Source organism: Syngnathus scovelli, chromosome 3 (assembly GCF_024217435.2).
Source record: "Syngnathus scovelli strain Florida chromosome 3, RoL_Ssco_1.2, whole genome shotgun sequence".
NCBI classification, from domain to species: domain Eukaryota; kingdom Metazoa; phylum Chordata; class Actinopteri; order Syngnathiformes; family Syngnathidae; genus Syngnathus; species Syngnathus scovelli.
Window position 1 is genome coordinate 11,709,500 of NC_090849.1, and position 16,432 is coordinate 11,725,931.

General features: G+C 38.9%; 3 protein-coding genes across 4 annotated transcripts; all 3 read right to left on the minus strand.

Moving 5' to 3' along the window:
• Positions 1 to 299: 299 nt before the first annotated feature.
• si:ch211-12e13.1 (uncharacterized) lies at positions 300 to 6,707 on the minus strand. The gene is made up of 6 exons (XM_049764164.1): positions 6,460 to 6,707; positions 6,230 to 6,393; positions 5,506 to 5,727; positions 4,609 to 4,821; positions 3,357 to 4,505; positions 300 to 1,752 (listed from the first exon to the last, which is right to left on the minus strand). The coding sequence occupies exons 1-5, from the start codon at positions 6,705 to 6,707 to the stop codon at positions 4,324 to 4,326; spliced, it is 1,029 nt and encodes a 342-aa protein (XP_049620121.1). The 3' UTR covers positions 300 to 1,752; positions 3,357 to 4,323.
• A 136-nt stretch (positions 6,708 to 6,843) lies between these two features.
• LOC125994727 (immediate early response 3-interacting protein 1) lies at positions 6,844 to 7,934 on the minus strand. Its single transcript, XM_049764173.1, has 3 exons — positions 7,766 to 7,934; positions 7,275 to 7,376; positions 6,844 to 7,176 (listed from the first exon to the last, which is right to left on the minus strand). Exons 1-3 carry the CDS (start codon positions 7,854 to 7,856, stop codon positions 7,121 to 7,123), a joined length of 249 nt encoding a protein of 82 aa, XP_049620130.1. The 5' UTR covers positions 7,857 to 7,934; the 3' UTR covers positions 6,844 to 7,120.
• A 707-nt stretch (positions 7,935 to 8,641) lies between these two features.
• Positions 8,642 to 15,772, minus strand: LOC125994718 (mothers against decapentaplegic homolog 2). 2 transcript variants are annotated; one of them, XM_049764154.2, is made up of 11 exons: positions 15,582 to 15,772; positions 14,347 to 14,708; positions 13,837 to 13,926; positions 13,476 to 13,669; positions 12,558 to 12,692; positions 12,335 to 12,409; positions 11,471 to 11,524; positions 11,172 to 11,384; positions 10,917 to 11,054; positions 10,323 to 10,467; positions 8,642 to 10,087 (listed from the first exon to the last, which is right to left on the minus strand). In XM_049764154.2, the coding sequence occupies exons 2-11, from the start codon at positions 14,580 to 14,582 to the stop codon at positions 9,964 to 9,966; spliced, it is 1,404 nt and encodes a 467-aa protein (XP_049620111.1). In that variant the 5' UTR covers positions 14,583 to 14,708; positions 15,582 to 15,772; the 3' UTR covers positions 8,642 to 9,963. The 2 variants fall into 2 exon arrangements, with proteins under 2 accessions (XP_049620111.1, XP_049620110.1); XM_049764153.2 differs by having other exon boundaries at positions 14,347 to 14,712.
• Positions 15,773 to 16,432: the final 660 nt, after the last annotated feature.

A 16,432-nucleotide genomic window follows, 5' to 3' on the forward strand; every position in this document is an offset into this window, starting at 1 on the left:
TTATTTATTTTGTATGTATTTTTAAATACTGAAAGAGATCACAATATTTTTAAAAACAAACATTTAAAAAGTCGAATATTATAACATCTCACTTTTGAAAATAAATTCAATTTATAAGGTAAAAAAACTATCTTGCATTTTTGTCTCTATTATTTATATATTTTTCTGTTATTTATTTATTTTGTTTGTATTTTTTTATTTTATATATATTTGCATGTTGCAAGATATATATTGTTGGTAACCTGTCAGTAAATACAAATCAAACAGTAGTCACAGAAATAATTTGAATTTGACAAAAATGACAAGTAATGAAAGTTTAATGAAAAATACCTATGAAAATCTGTCGTTAAGTTTGAATTGTGGCTCAACAAAATTATTTATTTAAAAAACATGAAAGAGGCCTGGTTGGATGGTAGAATGGACAGATGGATCGATGGTGAATTCACAGGCTGATATGCAGATTCATAATTTTTTGTAGTCCTCATTTGCGAAGACCACACATGTGAGAGTGTATTGTACACCCGAGCTTACTGCCTACTAGTGAAACAGCATTGTTGAAAAAAGAAAAAACTCACTAAAACATACAATAATTGAATAACTGGTGAAGTGATGAGCGAAAGCAGGAATTGTGCTGTACAGTTTTAAGGTTAGCCTATTTTTTTTTCTGCTTCACCAAAACGTTATTTTAGCAAGACAGTATTGCCCAGATACATTTAGGCTATTGTCATATTTGTACATACAGTACGCATATGTTATCACCGCCTGATGTGTGCTGACAAAATGCTGTTTGATGAACATGCACATTTTCAAAGTATCAAAGTTATACATGAGTTTACATCTGTTTGCATTTGAAAATTCTTCCGCAAAATCTACAATACAGATGTTACAGCTTTTTACCCCACCAGAGAGATTCTGGCATAGATTCCTTGTGATTAAAACAACAATATCTTTATTCGGATTACATACGAATTTTGTGTGTACAAAAAGTTGTGCTCTTGTTCCGTCAATTAGTAAATTTGTACCCTAGCCGAGTGCTTCAGAACCACGGCACTAAGGGTGACATCACAGTGCAACTCCAGATCCTGTCATAAGATAGCGCAGGCGCAGCAGTGTTGATTTCCACGCGAAGGCCCGGGCTCAGGAAGCGGATCTTCCGGAGACGACAAGTCACCCTTACATTGAAATCCATAAACGCTGCAAGTGTTAACCAATCTCCCACACACCAGGTCTGCAGCTTTCCCATCCATGACAGTCAAGTTGTTCACTGTTTTCTCTCTCAGTGACATGTCTCCATCATCGTCATCATCTATAAGCACAAACTCTCTCAGGTAAACCATTGCCACCTCATGGAGAGTATGATTCTCTCCTTGACCCTCCAAGGTGTGCCCGTCAACAAAGTTCAGAGTGGAGGTCTCTGTCAAGGTCTCAGGTGGGTCTGTGGAATTGTCTTCTGGACCTGAATAGGCCGGTGTGCTGGAATTCACAGTCCACATGGAGATCTGTTGAGAGCCGGCATCCCTCATGCATAATTTTTGCTCATTGCATGATGTATTGTCTTCGTTTGTGATCTGCTGCCTCGTGGCGGCAGAGCCATTGTCTTCAGCGTGGCCATTTTCATATTGCATTTTAAAAGCCACCTTCTGGTCGTCATGGTACACTTGCACAATGCTGCGCCCTGTTGGCGAAGAGACGGGATTGCTGGGAGACGCACCTTTTCCGAGTGTCTTCATGTACTTTTTGAGCGACTTTACGCTGCAAAAAGTTAGAAAATGAGTCAAATTAATGATAGCAATAAAAAAAGAAAAAAAAATTGATTTTTTTTCATGTATGTAAATTTTTGTAACTTTCCAACATGTGCAACTGAGATATAAAAATACTGTCAAACATCCTTTCGCTCTAAAGATAATATTCAATGTGCCGATACAGTTTAAAATAATTAAAATATCTGTATATGCAAAAGTTTGAGGTGGTAATATATTTTTAAAACGAAATGTAACCATTGTTAGGGCAAACAGATCTTAATAGTGCTGTTCTACTCTGACGCAAAGTCCAGAACATAATCACGTTTTAAATGAATAACTCTTAAGTACAATAAAAACAATACAATAATAATAAGCAGCACGTCAGAGGGGATCGGGCTTTTTCTGTTGACGGTCCTTCCCTCTGAAATGACCTCCCCTTGGATGTTAGGCGAGCCCCCTCACTGTCCATTTTTTTAAAACTCGTTAGATCTTTTTAGTCTTTGGCATTTGTGTTTCAATTAACTGTTTTCACCGTCATTGTGGTTGTCCCATTGATATACGTGATGGACTTTATTACAGCTGCAGCTATATGGATAAAGTATTATATTGTACTGGATTGTAATACAATACAATAATCGCTAGTGCATTGGGCATTTCTTGTGTTATTTTATGATCACAGTAGTCCTCACAAGGACATTTTAAGCAGAACAGTAGAGTCTTTTACAACTGGCCTCACTGAATAAATAAATGGTAGGAGTACTCTTAAGAGAAGCAAAAATAACATAGGTCCCTGAGGATGACTTCTTTGAAAATGGAGACTCGAAAGAGCGAAATAATGGAGACAGTTGTTCCAGCCATACACACAAACATTTTTGGGCTTACATTTAACAAAAGACCATTCCATTGAGTATGCAAAAAGCATAGTATTCTGTGACGTAGCACCACACACTGACCTTTGTTCACTTGACTGATTCGTAACCATGACAGAATCAGGACTCTATGAATAAATAATAACAACCATGTACATGTTAAAGCCTGCCCATCTCTACCTTGTGGTTGGGGCTGAGCAACAATGGCGACAATAGCTAAAAGATAAAAAGGATTTCAATGCACTTGATACAACACTTCATCAGTTTGAATTCACCAAGTCTGTTTTTGTTTTAGGGATGAATGCAAGAAGCTTTGCTAGTGCCAAGGCATGAAATCTTCATTTCACAGTGGTAATATATCTAGCAAATGATATTTGAAATAATCAACATCTTGATCTTGTGTAGCACAGCAAAAAGCTCTTACAAAATCCTCTTATTCAGCAAAATCTATCACAACTTGGACAAAATCATTCATGAAGCAGCATTAGAACATGACCAATACAATTGCCATACGCAAGGCAATTTGAGAAACACAACAACAGATCAGATTTCAAATATTACAAAGTTTTAAAATCAATTCAGGAAATTATGATCTTTTGAAATCTAGTTTTTTTTTTTAATGCTAAATACATTTGTAAATAGCAACATAATAAAAACCCTCACATCTGTCCTTAAACACTTCCCCGCTGTATTTGTAGCCTCCTTTCAAAAAAATAAATCATAAATTCAAAAATAAGAAACTCACCTGGCTCAGCAGGGTGCAGTGTGCAGCTCTTGCAGTGCAAATAATGAAAATCACTTTCTGGTCTCGGCAAAAGAGATTGTCTGTACCCGCCCTCATTTGATCCAACATCACTTAGCATGGCTCCCTCACTGTCATAGCAGGATGCTCCAATGGTTGACGGATGATCAGTTGCAATGCAAATAAAGGACAACTAGTGAATTACAAATATTGTTGGATAAAATCAGAGTGAATATTGACATATCTAATAATTACCCACATTTGCAAAGAGTCCACAACTATAGGAGCACGTTTCTTAAGGGGTTAATCTGTTGGTATTTTCCATGTTGTTGGAAGTGACTCCTATCTCTGTTGGATCCAGTGATGGTGACAACAAAAACTGTAGCTGTTCATGATTCAACCCTTTCTTCCAAACCTGGCAGAGAATTGTCTGTAGTTAGAAGACGCAGTTCTCATCAGTCACTGCCCCGCCCGAGTTAATCCTTACTTCATCTGGTTCCTGTATTGTAAAACAACACAATATTTGTGATACACTCTAGTAAATAATAATTTCAGGAAATGTTGGAACAGTGCAGGGAAGCATGAAAATCCATTTATTTCTGTTCTACTGAGTGAAGGTGTTTCACTAAATTATAAAGGATGACAGTCTCTTACATAGTACATGAAAAATTCAAGCAGCTTTATGAGATCAAATATTGAAATGCCTCCCATCTGACATGGAATGAGGCCTACAGTAGAGAAGTAGGCTGCAGTTTATGGTCAAATGTAAAAATATCTCGGGCGAAAAATGGGACTGACACTGCCAATGAATAAATATTATAATTATGCTCATAGATTTCCAAAGCTACAAATCAGACCGTTTTAGAAAATCTATCGACCATGGTGAAGACAGTTGTTTTACTTTCATGATGCATCACGCACTAAAATAGGAGAGAAGAAAAGTTGGGGATATGACTATTTCCTGTTTCAGTCAGGTCCTGGATATCATTCCCGCTAAGTGAATCTTGCTGCCTCCGTGTTGCTGCATTTGGAAGCTGAGGTCTTGGGTAGATGACTGACATCTCGTGAATGAAAGAGTCACTTTGCTTGGTGCCAACAAACAATCCTCAAAATGGGCCATGATGTTCAGTGGAGATGTGATGACTCCAAACACTGGTGATGCAGAAAAAAAGTAAAGAAACAAATCCAACCTATAAGTGCTACAAAGCCATTATAACTTCGAACTCAACCACAAACTCAGTTGATGTTAAGTTACCATTGTGCTTCTCTATTTCAGCCAAGCAGACAGACAACATCCACAGACTTGAGATGGTCCGCAACTTGAAGCCAAACAGACTGGCTGGCAGATAGAAGAACCAATAGTCCAAGAAGGACCAGGCCCACAGTGGACTCGCACTTAAGGGAACTCTGAGATCCACTTGTTTGACGTGCTGGAGCACAGCTTCATCCATTTGAGCGGCCATTGCAACTGCACACAAAAATATTCCACTCAGGTTGCTCTGATTAGTGTCAGCATGTACTTGAGTCAAAAGTGAATTTACATATATAGGTGTTTTTACGCAAAAATACGTTTACACTATAAAAACAATAATGAGTCTGTTGAGGATCCGCGACATCACAACTAACTGTAGGACAATTAATTCCTGATGTAAATGGATGCAAAATTATTTCAGCTAGATTTTCATTAAAAATAGGTACATTAGAAAATTCATCGACACAGTTTTTTAACAGCCATCCATGCATCTTTAATATCTGCTATACTAGGCATCTCTTACTTAATTTTTTGCCCCGGCAAGGTCTGCAGAGATATGCTTTACAGTTCTAGGTGATGAAGCCAAGAGATCTTTCTGGATTTTGGGGTGGCTAGCAACAGAACCATAGTTCTATATTCAGAGCTATCTGTACACAGTACCAAGATGAATTTATGGAGCAGAAAGTGGACCACCTTCGGCCATCACCAGACAATCACAGGGCGAGTGTCAAGACCTCATTAAGTGGGAGCCAATCCCCGTTGGCTTTGGGAGCGATGCGGCGGTACACCCTGGATTGATCGTCAAGTCAATTGTGTTTACCATGCTGCTTAAGGGCAGTTTCTAACGTTGGAAATTTTGAACGTGAAAACAAGACATTTACAAGAAACAGAGATGCTCACTCTCATTTTTGGCTTGTTGGTACTTGTTCTTGGACATCAATGTTAAGATGCTCTCCCACACAAGACTCTTGGAACGGGAAGTGGCAGACAGCAAGACATCCACTTCCACACCGACATCCAAAGTTCTGTACACGAGGACTTGAACTTGCAACGTATAGGGACCTTTCTTCAACTCATCAACTGGCTCATGGGTTTTAATGCTCTGGCGCACACAAACCAGACCTTGAAAAATCATTCAGACAAATTACATTGGTGAAATATCAAACGTACAAAAGAAAACACTGCAGTTTCATAATAAAAGAGCTTTGGAATGTCCTACTCAGATATCAGAGCTACAACCTCGGTAGAAGCATTCAAGAAACGATGAAAAACAAATTTCTACGCTGTTGCTCGTAATTAACCTACGCTGGCTGATTTGATTGCAGTTTGTGCTCTTTCTCCTTTTTTTGTCAATTTTAGAATTGACACACTTATTTGATGCACAATTTGTCTTTGTTGGCTACATAAAATATGGATAAAAATGATGGGGGTTTGCCACTTGATTGATGTATTCATATTACTACATGTATTAAGATTACAGACGTTTTATTATTCATATTAATCAAAATAACATTGTTTACACTAGTGGGGAAGCATAGATGTATAAGAAAGTTTTAAAAATACGCAAATACTTGCAACACGTGTAAATATTCTGTAGGAGTTCATCGGGGAATAATAAACTTACCAACTGGGCTCAGCCGAAAGTTGTGATCAGTAATGGCCATGAGCAAAAGTGTGCGGCACAGAACCTCAGGGAAGCAGAGAGGAATGTCTCTGTATTCGCTGTCTGGATAGTCCCAACCATAACCGGTAGCACCGCAAAACCTCCTCAGAAGCGCTGTGTCCATTCTGAAAAAACGATCATCAGTCTGATGCTCCACGGAAGCATTGCGAACAGACAGTATAAGATCTTACCTGCAGTTGTGGACGGCGTAAAATACGTCACATCCCTTCTTTGGGCTTGGCTTGTACAAGCAGCCCTTTCTCCAAATAAGACCTTTGGTCACATATTTCAGAAACAGGTAGGAAAGTTTTGGAAGTCTCTCCCAGCAGAGTGTATTTGTTTTCAGTAATTTATGAGAACAGTAGATGTGCACATAGACGAAATAAACGCAGGGTACAGATAGCGAGGCCAAAATATAATTCTGAAGGCTTCTTATCATTTTATTTTATTTACATTCAGCTTAACAAATACAAAACCTTCAATCCTGCCTGTAAGAGGAAGTTGTGGTCGGGTGACTGACGTACGGCAGCCACAATAGGACAAAACAGAACTAAACGGCAAAAAGAAATTCAGGATGGCGTCACATAAATTCTTTATTATGAAGCACGTTTACAAGAATATAAAGGATTTCATATTTAATTTACATTGATCAAACTAAACCTTTTAGACAATTGTGTTCATCTTAAAGTGAAATTCACTACAGAAGGGCGTGTTAAACCACTGCAGAAAAGGCATGGCCTACTTACATAATTATCGATCAATGTCACCCTATCGACATTAAATGTTCTGTTAAGTCCACAGCTTCCTGAGGTTGTGCAATTGGAGGTAAATGGGCTTTTCCATTCGTTTTCTTCATCCAAACAGCAGCAACAAAACGATACACACTGAATTCACTGCAATCAAAGGCACTGCGATGGCAAGACAAATACGTGTCAATGGACTTGTGTTGAAATGCTCCATGCATCCCTTGAACAGGTTTTCCTGGCAAAATGTGGTTGGGGCTCACCTCTCATGACGGTACGCACAGAGCGAATCAGCGTCATCATCTGAACTTTGATGCCTGGTTCATCACCAAATCCTCCAACGCCCTGGTCCACGCCCCATCCAACTACACACAACATTTTTTTTTCTAGATCAACCTTTTATTCCAAGACAAACACATTAGGTATAATAACACCATCAACTACAAGTCGACAAAAACAAAATAAGACATCTACACAACACAGTAACAACAATCTTGCACCTGTCATTCATTCAAGCGCAAACGTCCACGTAATGATTGTATAAATCTAAATTCGAAGTAGCTTGAATCGAGGAGAAAACCTAAAACGTTTTAATAGTGAACGTTACTTACTATCCCTTTACTGGAAAGGTTATTTCAACCTGGGTCAAGCAGCATTACTTCTTGCCGTTAGCAAGGTAGCTAACATTAACCGTATCAACGACAAAACAATAACATTTCCGTATACTGAAGGCAATGTAGTCATCATAACTTACTTCTACTCAAAAAACGTTCTTCGTGCAGTACTGCTACGGCATTCACGCAGAGAATTGCTGCTTGGATCAGTGAGTAAAGAGTAAATGCCATGTTCCCTCAATGAACAGTTAGCAAGAGCAATTTACGTCTGACGTATGCTATGGCGGCCTTGGAGGGAAAAACTAAGCTTCGTGAGCGTTAAATTGTCCATGTTACAAATTATTTGCGTATTAATACGAGGGAGAAACAAAGCTGAGGTAGCGCTAAATTGTCTACAATACAAATTGTTTATCAGAATAACTATGGGAGGGAATAAATTTATTGACTGTTAGGTATAAATATTTTTAAGTGGGTCCCACTAAAAATGCGATTTAAAAAAAAAAACTGAAAATTATTGTCCAAATTTGTTCGACCACAGCAAACCCAACATAAAACGATAAGTCAAAAACATGAGTCATGAGAATAAAAATCTTTATTATTAGTGTTTTATTAAGTCTGCATAATATGCCCCACGCCTGAGAAGCTTATGGTCAATGGGGGGAAGCTCTAATAATACCGCCCTCTACTGGTAAAATTGCAACATCTACTGTAATGACTGCTTTGCAAAAAGAAACTTGTTAAATACACGTTCTACTATTGTGCGTCTGTACGCATGGTCCACATCAGTTTCTGTAAGGTACGGTTTCACATTCATATGTTGTTGGCCAAAGACAAAATGATGTAACACTGGTCCCTCCTAAAACATGGTAAATTTCCCCAAATCCAAATGTTCCTCGGTACACTTCAAGTACAATCGCTAGTGCCTCAAAGTGAACACATTTACATTAAGAGGGAAGGGCACATGTCAAACTTGCACCAGCAACATACTTATGGACAATAAAGGAAGAGCACATAAGTATTGTTTTACTATATTTTATAGGCAGAACAAATACAATACACTTAACACCAACAGTCCCAGTGAGGGGGGCACATTAGCACTTTTCTTTGGGAAGAAAGAAAAGCAATCTCCCATGTTTTGAGAACACTTCGAAAGCTAGCTGACAGTAAATCTTGATGAAGCACAAAAAGGCTAATATCGTGGTCGTTGTAAAGAGATGAAGGAAGGGCCATTGCAAAGTAGCAAATACTTTTTTTTTCCACTGAAGCAAGGAGTCACAGATGGAAGGAAATTAATGTCAGCTGAACCTTTCAGGCCAAATAAAGGAATGATCCTCAGCCCCCAGATTGTTTTGCTGGCAGCTGTGTTTTTGAAAATATCACTCTATGACAGAACATTTTACATAGATTCATATATAAAAATACATGAGAATACAAAGAAGTAGCAAAACAATTGGGATATAGGCTAAAACCAATGATGAATACTCATTGATAACTTCAATTGATCCTGATGTGACGATTAAATGCCTCTTGGAAAGTGAGACAAAAGAAGCTCTTGCTAATAGCTGATATTCTCTGGTCCCTGCCAAGTGCAACCCTCAAAGCCTCATTTGTAAACCAGGCTGGATGTTGGGATGCGAGTGAACTTCACCATGGACAAATACTGCCATATAATGACAAAGAAATTAACAAACACACTGAACTTTCAGTTTGTTTAGGGTTTGGGATTTTTAAACCAACATTCCTATTTGTCAGTTAAGTAGTATGTCTTATAACGACACAAGAGTTTAAAAAAGAAGAAGAAAAAAAAATGGGGTAGGGGATTCAAGTCTAGCATACAGTGAGGTTGATTTCATTATTTTTTTTGTTTTAAAAAAAGGTTCCACTCCATGGCTACCTTCAATAAGCTCCCTGAACCCTGACAAAACATGGGCAATATTTCTTTGAGAAATGAAAACACATGCTCAGAACAATACTTGAGAGAAGGTCCAGAGCAAATATCTTAACACACAAGCCATGGAGTGAAAAATATTCTAACATTTTTGGTATTTCGCCTACTTCCTGGACAAGAATACTTTACAATGTATTTGTACCTCAAATAGATGTAATACACGATTTGGGAAGAAGCAGTTGAACAAGGTGCATGAAAGATGACTAACAAAGTGCCAAATTCTTCTGTTTCTAGGGGAGTGTGCATGTCGTATTGAGCTCTGTGGAGAAGGGGAACAAATACTATGCAATGAACACAAATTGTTTTGCTGGGATTTCTAAGATGGGACTCAATTGAAATTTGATCTTTGTAACCATTTTCTTTCAAGGAGTGTGGCGTTTCATCCTTGTTTTAAGACATACTGGAGCAGCGTGCAGACGGGGAACCCATCTGGGTCAAGACCTTGTCTAGCCACTGTAGAGGACCATTCAAATGTAACTCGATCCAGCACGGAGTGCTCGTAACCGTCTGCCTTCTGTGAAACAAACAAATAAAAATAATGAATCAAACTACCGTGTGGATACTTGGGTTCAAACTTTTCACACATTCCCAGATATCAAACTAGAAATACTGTATGGATACATCAGTGTGGAACTGGTTACTGATTGATTTGAAGGTAAAATATAGATTACCACATTGTGTCGACAAATTCTCTCAATGTGCTCCTTTCAACAGCTTCTATTGATTGACACGTAAAGTGATAGGATCACCTGTACTCTGCTCCCCAGCCTTTGACGAAGCTCATACGGATGGTGCACATCCGAGTGAGTTGGTACACTGCTTCAAAGCCCTGGTTAACAGACTGGGCTAGCAGAGCTGCAAATTCTTGATTGTTAAAGATTTTTAAATTACAACCTGAGTGGGGGGTGAAGAAGAGGTACAGAGGGAAAGTAAATGGACAAGAGTTTTTGACATGGGAAAACAAACACTTTTCTTTTGTGATTGATGACAAGAAACTAACTTATCAAGCAAGACTTGATTTACTAACAGTACATTTGTGAGAAAATTGAGATTTTTTTTCTGTTCCGCAATATGCATCTATCAAATCAATTACATTGTAATAGAATTAATGTGTTCCAGTGACCCTCAAAATCCATGGAAAAATTTAGGGGTGTTTCAATTATAGAAGAAATTGCTGTGCTGTTTAAAAATTTAATAAGAATTGCAGAAGATCTAAGAAGATACAACGGTACACATTGAACAGCAAGTTTCGTTAAATGTCTTGCATTTTGACTAACATGGAAACTAAAGTACTTGCTAAAATGCTGCAAAGGATAGTAGGACAGATAGCTTTGGTATGTTACCTGGCGGAATTTTACACACTGTTGCTGGATGCCATCCATACCGCTGATTGCAGTTTGGACTCTGGACAAAGATGGCACTATCACTCAGACACTCAGCAAACACTTCTCCACCAATGTAGTAGAGTCGAACACCTCTTCCTGTATATCACACAACAAAAACACAATTCTCATAGAATCACAAAATTGTGATCCAAGTTTGTAAAACTGTTCTTCAAACAATGTCACATTATCCTTTGGAAGATAATTGATTCTTACCTATATGCCTTCGCGTCATCTCTACAGTGGCATTTCTGTTGACATTAGACAGCAGACCTAAGCAGAATCGCTCAGAGTTGGATGGATCTGTAAATCCATCGACAGTCAACGAGGGCTGTGAGGCATGGAAGGTCTCCCCAACACGTTGGTTTAGCTCATAATAGGCTATTGAGCACCAAAAAGCCGGTTCTGAGTAAGTCACCGGTTGCAGGTCTATAGAGATAGACAGTGTAATCCTCATTCAGATGATGTATTGTGTATGCCTTGATAACCTCAGTTACAATGAATTGCTTTCTTACCCATACTGTGATTGACAGGTGACAGAGTGCTGGGAGACATCTCTGCTGGAGAACCTGGCAAAAGCACATCAAATTTAAAGATTGGTTTCACAAAAGCAACAACAAGTGGCAGACAAGTAGTAAGATGTGTGATGAAAAAGATGAGAATAGAGTCAAAAAATCACAGAGAACTGGAAAAAGAATAAAGCAACTAATATACAATAAAAGACTCAGGTCAATGAGCTCCTATTTGGGCCACAAAACTTTCATAATTATTTTTGCCCCAACCAGGATCAGTTTTTTTTATCTACCATCCAAATGGGGTGAAATAGATCAAGGAATAATTTTGAAAAATTTTTTGGAGTCATATCAAAACTTTTTTTCTTAATGGAAGGACGGAGTTAGTGCCAGGGGGACACGGACCTCAATTTTCTTGTGGAGAACCCATATTGGAATTATACCAGCGTTTTTTGAAGATTTCATCTGTATGTTTACAAAAATGTGTCACATTTTCTCAATGCATTTCAATAGGGGGCAATTACTCAACAAATTTAAAAAAAAAAAAAAAATTGCAATGCAAATCTATATTGTGTACGCTTTTTAGGTCATTTATTTTTATATCAGCATAAAATGTTAAGGGACACGTGACGACATGTTTAGTAAAAAAAAATGCTGTTGACCTGTGTTATTCAGGGCCTTTTTCTATTCATGGACCAGAACATATTTAAAATGAATTTTTTCTCCTCCAATATATTTGGTCAGGAAATGTGGCCCCTAGTAGCGAAAAACAAACAAACAAACAAACAAACAAACAAACAAACAAACAAACAAACAAACAAACAAACAAACAAACAAACAGTGTCTTAAGACCCGAGTCAGTGGTACCTGTATCCATGCTTTGATTGATCTGTTGATCACTGGCCTCTCCATCCTCACTGATGTAACCAGGCGGAGGCGTTTCTGTTCAATTGAGGGCATGGCAGAACAATGAAATGGTATCTAGCGTGACTCGAACCAGGAATCCACTTTTATTCATTCACATTTATTCACAAATTCATTTATGTCTTTATTTACTGACTTCCTTCAAGTTATACGACAGTAAGCGTACCTGGTATGTAGTTATTTGGAGGATCAATTCCTGCAGGAAAGTTTGTGTTCTCGGGTATGGAATGAGTGTAGTCATCCAGAGGTGGCAACTCTGTCAGAATTTCAGAGTGTCTTGGCACAAGAACTGGAGGCAGAACTGTGGGGAAATAGTCAAGTTCCGTAGAGTTCAGTTAGTCTCAACTTAAAGCATCATCAAATTTGGCTTACATGTTAACACACAATTGTTCTTAGTGGAAAAACACACCATCACTTGGCTCACACATTGTTAGCCTCACTCGGCGCTTCTGCCCCACTGTTTGAGAAGGACTGCGAAGTAGTAACATTAAATTGGATCCAACTGTCCTTCATCATGTCACAAGGCATGTATAGGTTTAACACAACTTTGTATTTATTGGAAATAAATTCAGGGGACACATACAACACCTCTTCTGCCTGTGCATAAAATATACTGTGCTGGAGCTGTCCAAAAACACAGTTATAGGTCCTGTGTTTGATTTTGTTTGACCACACTTTGATTTTCAAAGCTGAAGTTTATACATTTACATTCTCCACTGAAATGTAGTTCGGCTTTTCAAATTTGAATTTCACAAATAGTACCTTTTTGGGGAAAAGAAACTTGGTAAGAAATTTGGTAGCCCGACTTTTTACCAACACTACACACTGGAAAATCGTGTACAAAATGTATGTTGGCCTATCAATTTGTTTGCATTTGATAAGAATATATTCAAACAAGGGTGATTTTTAAAAGAAAAAAAAAATATGCACTTGATCGTCTCGACCAGGTGTCTCCAACAAAAATATTTGTGAAATATTTGTCTGTCATTAGAGGGGGAGGAGAAAGCAGGTCCAACCAGGGAGAATTTAAAGATTGAGTTTGTTTTATGCAAGTTTGAAGGGTTACAAATGAAAGCCATCTTACCTGGAGTCTCGACCCTCTGATAATGGTAGGGGTTGATGCAGACCTCATCCTTCTTGAGGTGAAAGGCATACTCACAGGCCTCAATAGCACGCAGTTCATGGTGGCTGTGGAGATCTGGCCACCGCCACAAACGGCAATAGATAACATGGGGAAGCCCCTTCCTGTGGGACCCCTGCAAGTGGCCATCAAGGGATCTTAACAGAGGGCAGAGGGATGACAAAGGGACAAGATGGAAACAAGCGAGGACAGGAAATTAATAACAGATCAGACCGTGTTGTGATTATAATGAAATCATTTGTTGTAATAATTATCACGACAATGATGTAAACAATGTCGGTCGTTGAGTGATGAGAATGTTCACCTTGTTTGGTCCGAATAGCTGTAAAGGCCTGATGTGTCCCACTGCTCTATCGTATTTGGTGAACTCAGTCCCCATATTTCTGAGCAATTGCTGCCCCCCCCCAAAAAAAACAGAAAAGTGTCAATGATTTTTTTTTTTAAAATCTATTCATTTTAGCTTTATTTATACGAGTCAGGCAATCAACAACAATTTTTCACTTGCATTTACAACTTTGATGACAGACAGCAAATTAACACAAATGAAAAACATCACACATCGCACAAAAGAAATTCATCCACACTAAGGCAGCCACTGTACTTCCACAAAGACAACAGTGAGTGAGGTCTCGAACAATTCTCAGGCGATAACTGAGGTGTTATCTCGAGACATACAAACATCTGAAATGTTTTTTGCTAGCCTATCAGTGTTCCCACTGAACACCAGTCTGGTCATCAAGGTTGCAAGTTGACACAAGGAACAGCAGTAAACAAAAGTTTTTCTTTTACATATTCTTGAATAATGCCATCATACCTGGGGATGGTGACACACTTAGTGTTGCAGTTCTGCGTGGTTATAGCTTTCTCCAGCTCATCCAGCTGTCCTGTCTTCTTGAGCTTCTTCACTAAACTCTTTACAGCCTTTTCGCACCATTTCTCCTCCTGGCCATTCAGTTCTCCGCCACCCGCTCCACCGGGTCCATTGGTTGACTTCTTCCAGCCCAAAAGCCTCTTCACCACAGGAGGAGTAAATGGCAAGATGGAGGACATCTTGGCTGGACAACCCAGGAGTCTCCAGAGGACTCAGTAAACAAGATGAAGGTCCCTATTGCTACAGTTTGGGCCCCTGGTCAGTGGAGCCCCCCTCAAAGGCCAAAATGTCACGAGAAGCCAGGTCTATCTGGATAGAGGACACAAAAAGACGCATACTATTGTTAACGTAAAATATACATTGACTGCTGCCAGCTTGTCTATAAGCTTACGTTAAGTTAACCATTACGTTAAGTTAGGGAAACTACTAAGTTAGCTTGCGGAGTGTGCCTCCGTCACGATCCCTACTCAATTGAACACATTATTATCATGTACCCTGCAGGTGAGCGTTTAATAATAACAACAACTAAAAACGTTTACGAGTTTTAACGACCGCTTCCAGAGCTAACACCGAATATAGGCCGACCGCTAGCTACCTGGTGGGGGGGTGGGGGGACCTGTTTGACTCCAAGCACAACATTGAACTACCCGTTAGCACCAACTTTTAAAATGTTAAATACTGTACTCGAACATCCATTGGTTCAAAAAAAAAAAAAAAAAAAGAACAATAACCGTAGACTCTGCAAAGCCGTTAGTCAACCAGTTTGTGTAGCGATTGGCATCTGGCTAGGTGAGCTAATGTTAGCATAACTGTAGGCTAGCTGCCAGCTTGTTATCAAAAACCCTTTTGTTGTCATCCGCGAAAACAATATGCGCAACAGTCCAGTATTCTCCTTGTAGTACCTTATGTCAATTTGTGAGTCAATGTATCATTGAAACGCACTTGTGTAATATAAAATATCGTTTTAACGGCAAAACGATAAAGTTTTAACTCAGACCAGTCAATAATTGTTTGGGACTTTTGCTGGACTAGAGAAGCGGTCCCGAAATGGATTAGCATCCAAAACGAACTATTGCAAACTAGGCTTTTGGATCCTGCTGGCTAGCGGAGCTACAGCCCCCACACTAAACATCAACCCTTTAAAGTCGAATTAACAGCTAAAACATTGCATCACTCACCGATCGTGAAACTCCAACGACCCGCAGTAGTAGTGAAACAACAGACGCTCCAATAAACAATTCTCTGCAATACAATAGCCAGGGAATATGATACCGCTAGTGAATTTGACAAAAGCTTGACGGCTTTCCTCAAATTGCTACCAGTGCTACTGGTTCGAGTTAGCCATGTTAGGTAGACCGGAAGAAGAAAGCAGATTTGATTGGTAGACCAAAAACCCACCTTAAACCCACTGAGTTGCACGATTGGACGATTGCAGGATGACGTCCCCCTTTAAAAATATATAGAATGGGTCAAAACCCAAACTACTGAATGAGTCATTTGGAAAAATGATAATTCAAGCAGTTGTCAACAGAAAATATTAACTTATTTTCATTAGTTTCGGATTAAATAGAGACAAACCAATAATGTGTATGTCAGACAGATTGATGTTTAACCTATTTATCGTGTAAATTCATGATGACGCATATCTGAACAGGTCTCGCAAAGGCAACCGCAGAAGTCGCACTGATTTGCTGGTATGTAATTTCTTGTGAGTTTATGCATGGTGTTGGTTTTATTCTTTGAACAAGGTCATGTTCATGCACGGTACTGTTGGCTCGTGAGTGAACGATTCGTTCTAAAAGAACGAATCCTTTCAGTGAACGAGAGTGAACGAATCACTTCCTAAAGTGATTCGTTCTTTTTTTTCCTTTCATATATAACTTCAACCAGTAAATGTCAGTAATGCCCATTGAAGCTGGTGCCACCTCGCCATAAAACAAAACGAAGAAGAAAATCAGCCAATCAGCAGCGCCAGCGAGCGTTAGATGGAGGAGGGACTTTACGAGTCAGTGACGTAACTTCCCGTTCA

Bases quoted from the DNA above. Each gene is read 5' to 3' on its own strand.
- si:ch211-12e13.1 (XM_049764164.1), bottom strand. From the start codon at position 6,707: ATGATAAGAAGCCTTCAGAATTATATTTTGGCCTCGCTATCTGTACCC. The intron at 4,822-5,505 runs GTGAGCATCTCT...TTTTGTGTGCAG, and splicing joins CCAACAAGCCAAAAATGAGA to TTGCAATGGCCGCTCAAATG. The intron at 4,506-4,608 runs GTAACTTAACAT...CTGCATCACCAG, and splicing joins TGAAATAGAGAAGCACAATG to TGTTTGGAGTCATCACATCT.
- LOC125994727 (XM_049764173.1), bottom strand. From the start codon at position 7,856: ATGGCATTTACTCTTTACTCACTGATCCAAGCAGCAATTCTCTGCGTG. The intron at 7,377-7,765 runs GTAAGTTATGAT...TGTTGTGTGTAG, and splicing joins AGAACGTTTTTTGAGTAGAA to TTGGATGGGGCGTGGACCAG. The intron at 7,177-7,274 runs GTGAGCCCCAAC...TTGCCATCGCAG, and splicing joins TGTGCGTACCGTCATGAGAG to TGCCTTTGATTGCAGTGAAT.
- LOC125994718 (XM_049764154.2), bottom strand. From the start codon at position 14,582: ATGTCCTCCATCTTGCCATTTACTCCTCCTGTGGTGAAGAGGCTTTTG. The intron at 12,410-12,557 runs GTACGCTTACTG...TCAATTGAACAG, and splicing joins TCCAAATAACTACATACCAG to AAACGCCTCCGCCTGGTTAC. The intron at 11,055-11,171 runs GTAAGAATCAAT...TGTGATATACAG, and splicing joins GATGACGCGAAGGCATATAG to GAAGAGGTGTTCGACTCTAC.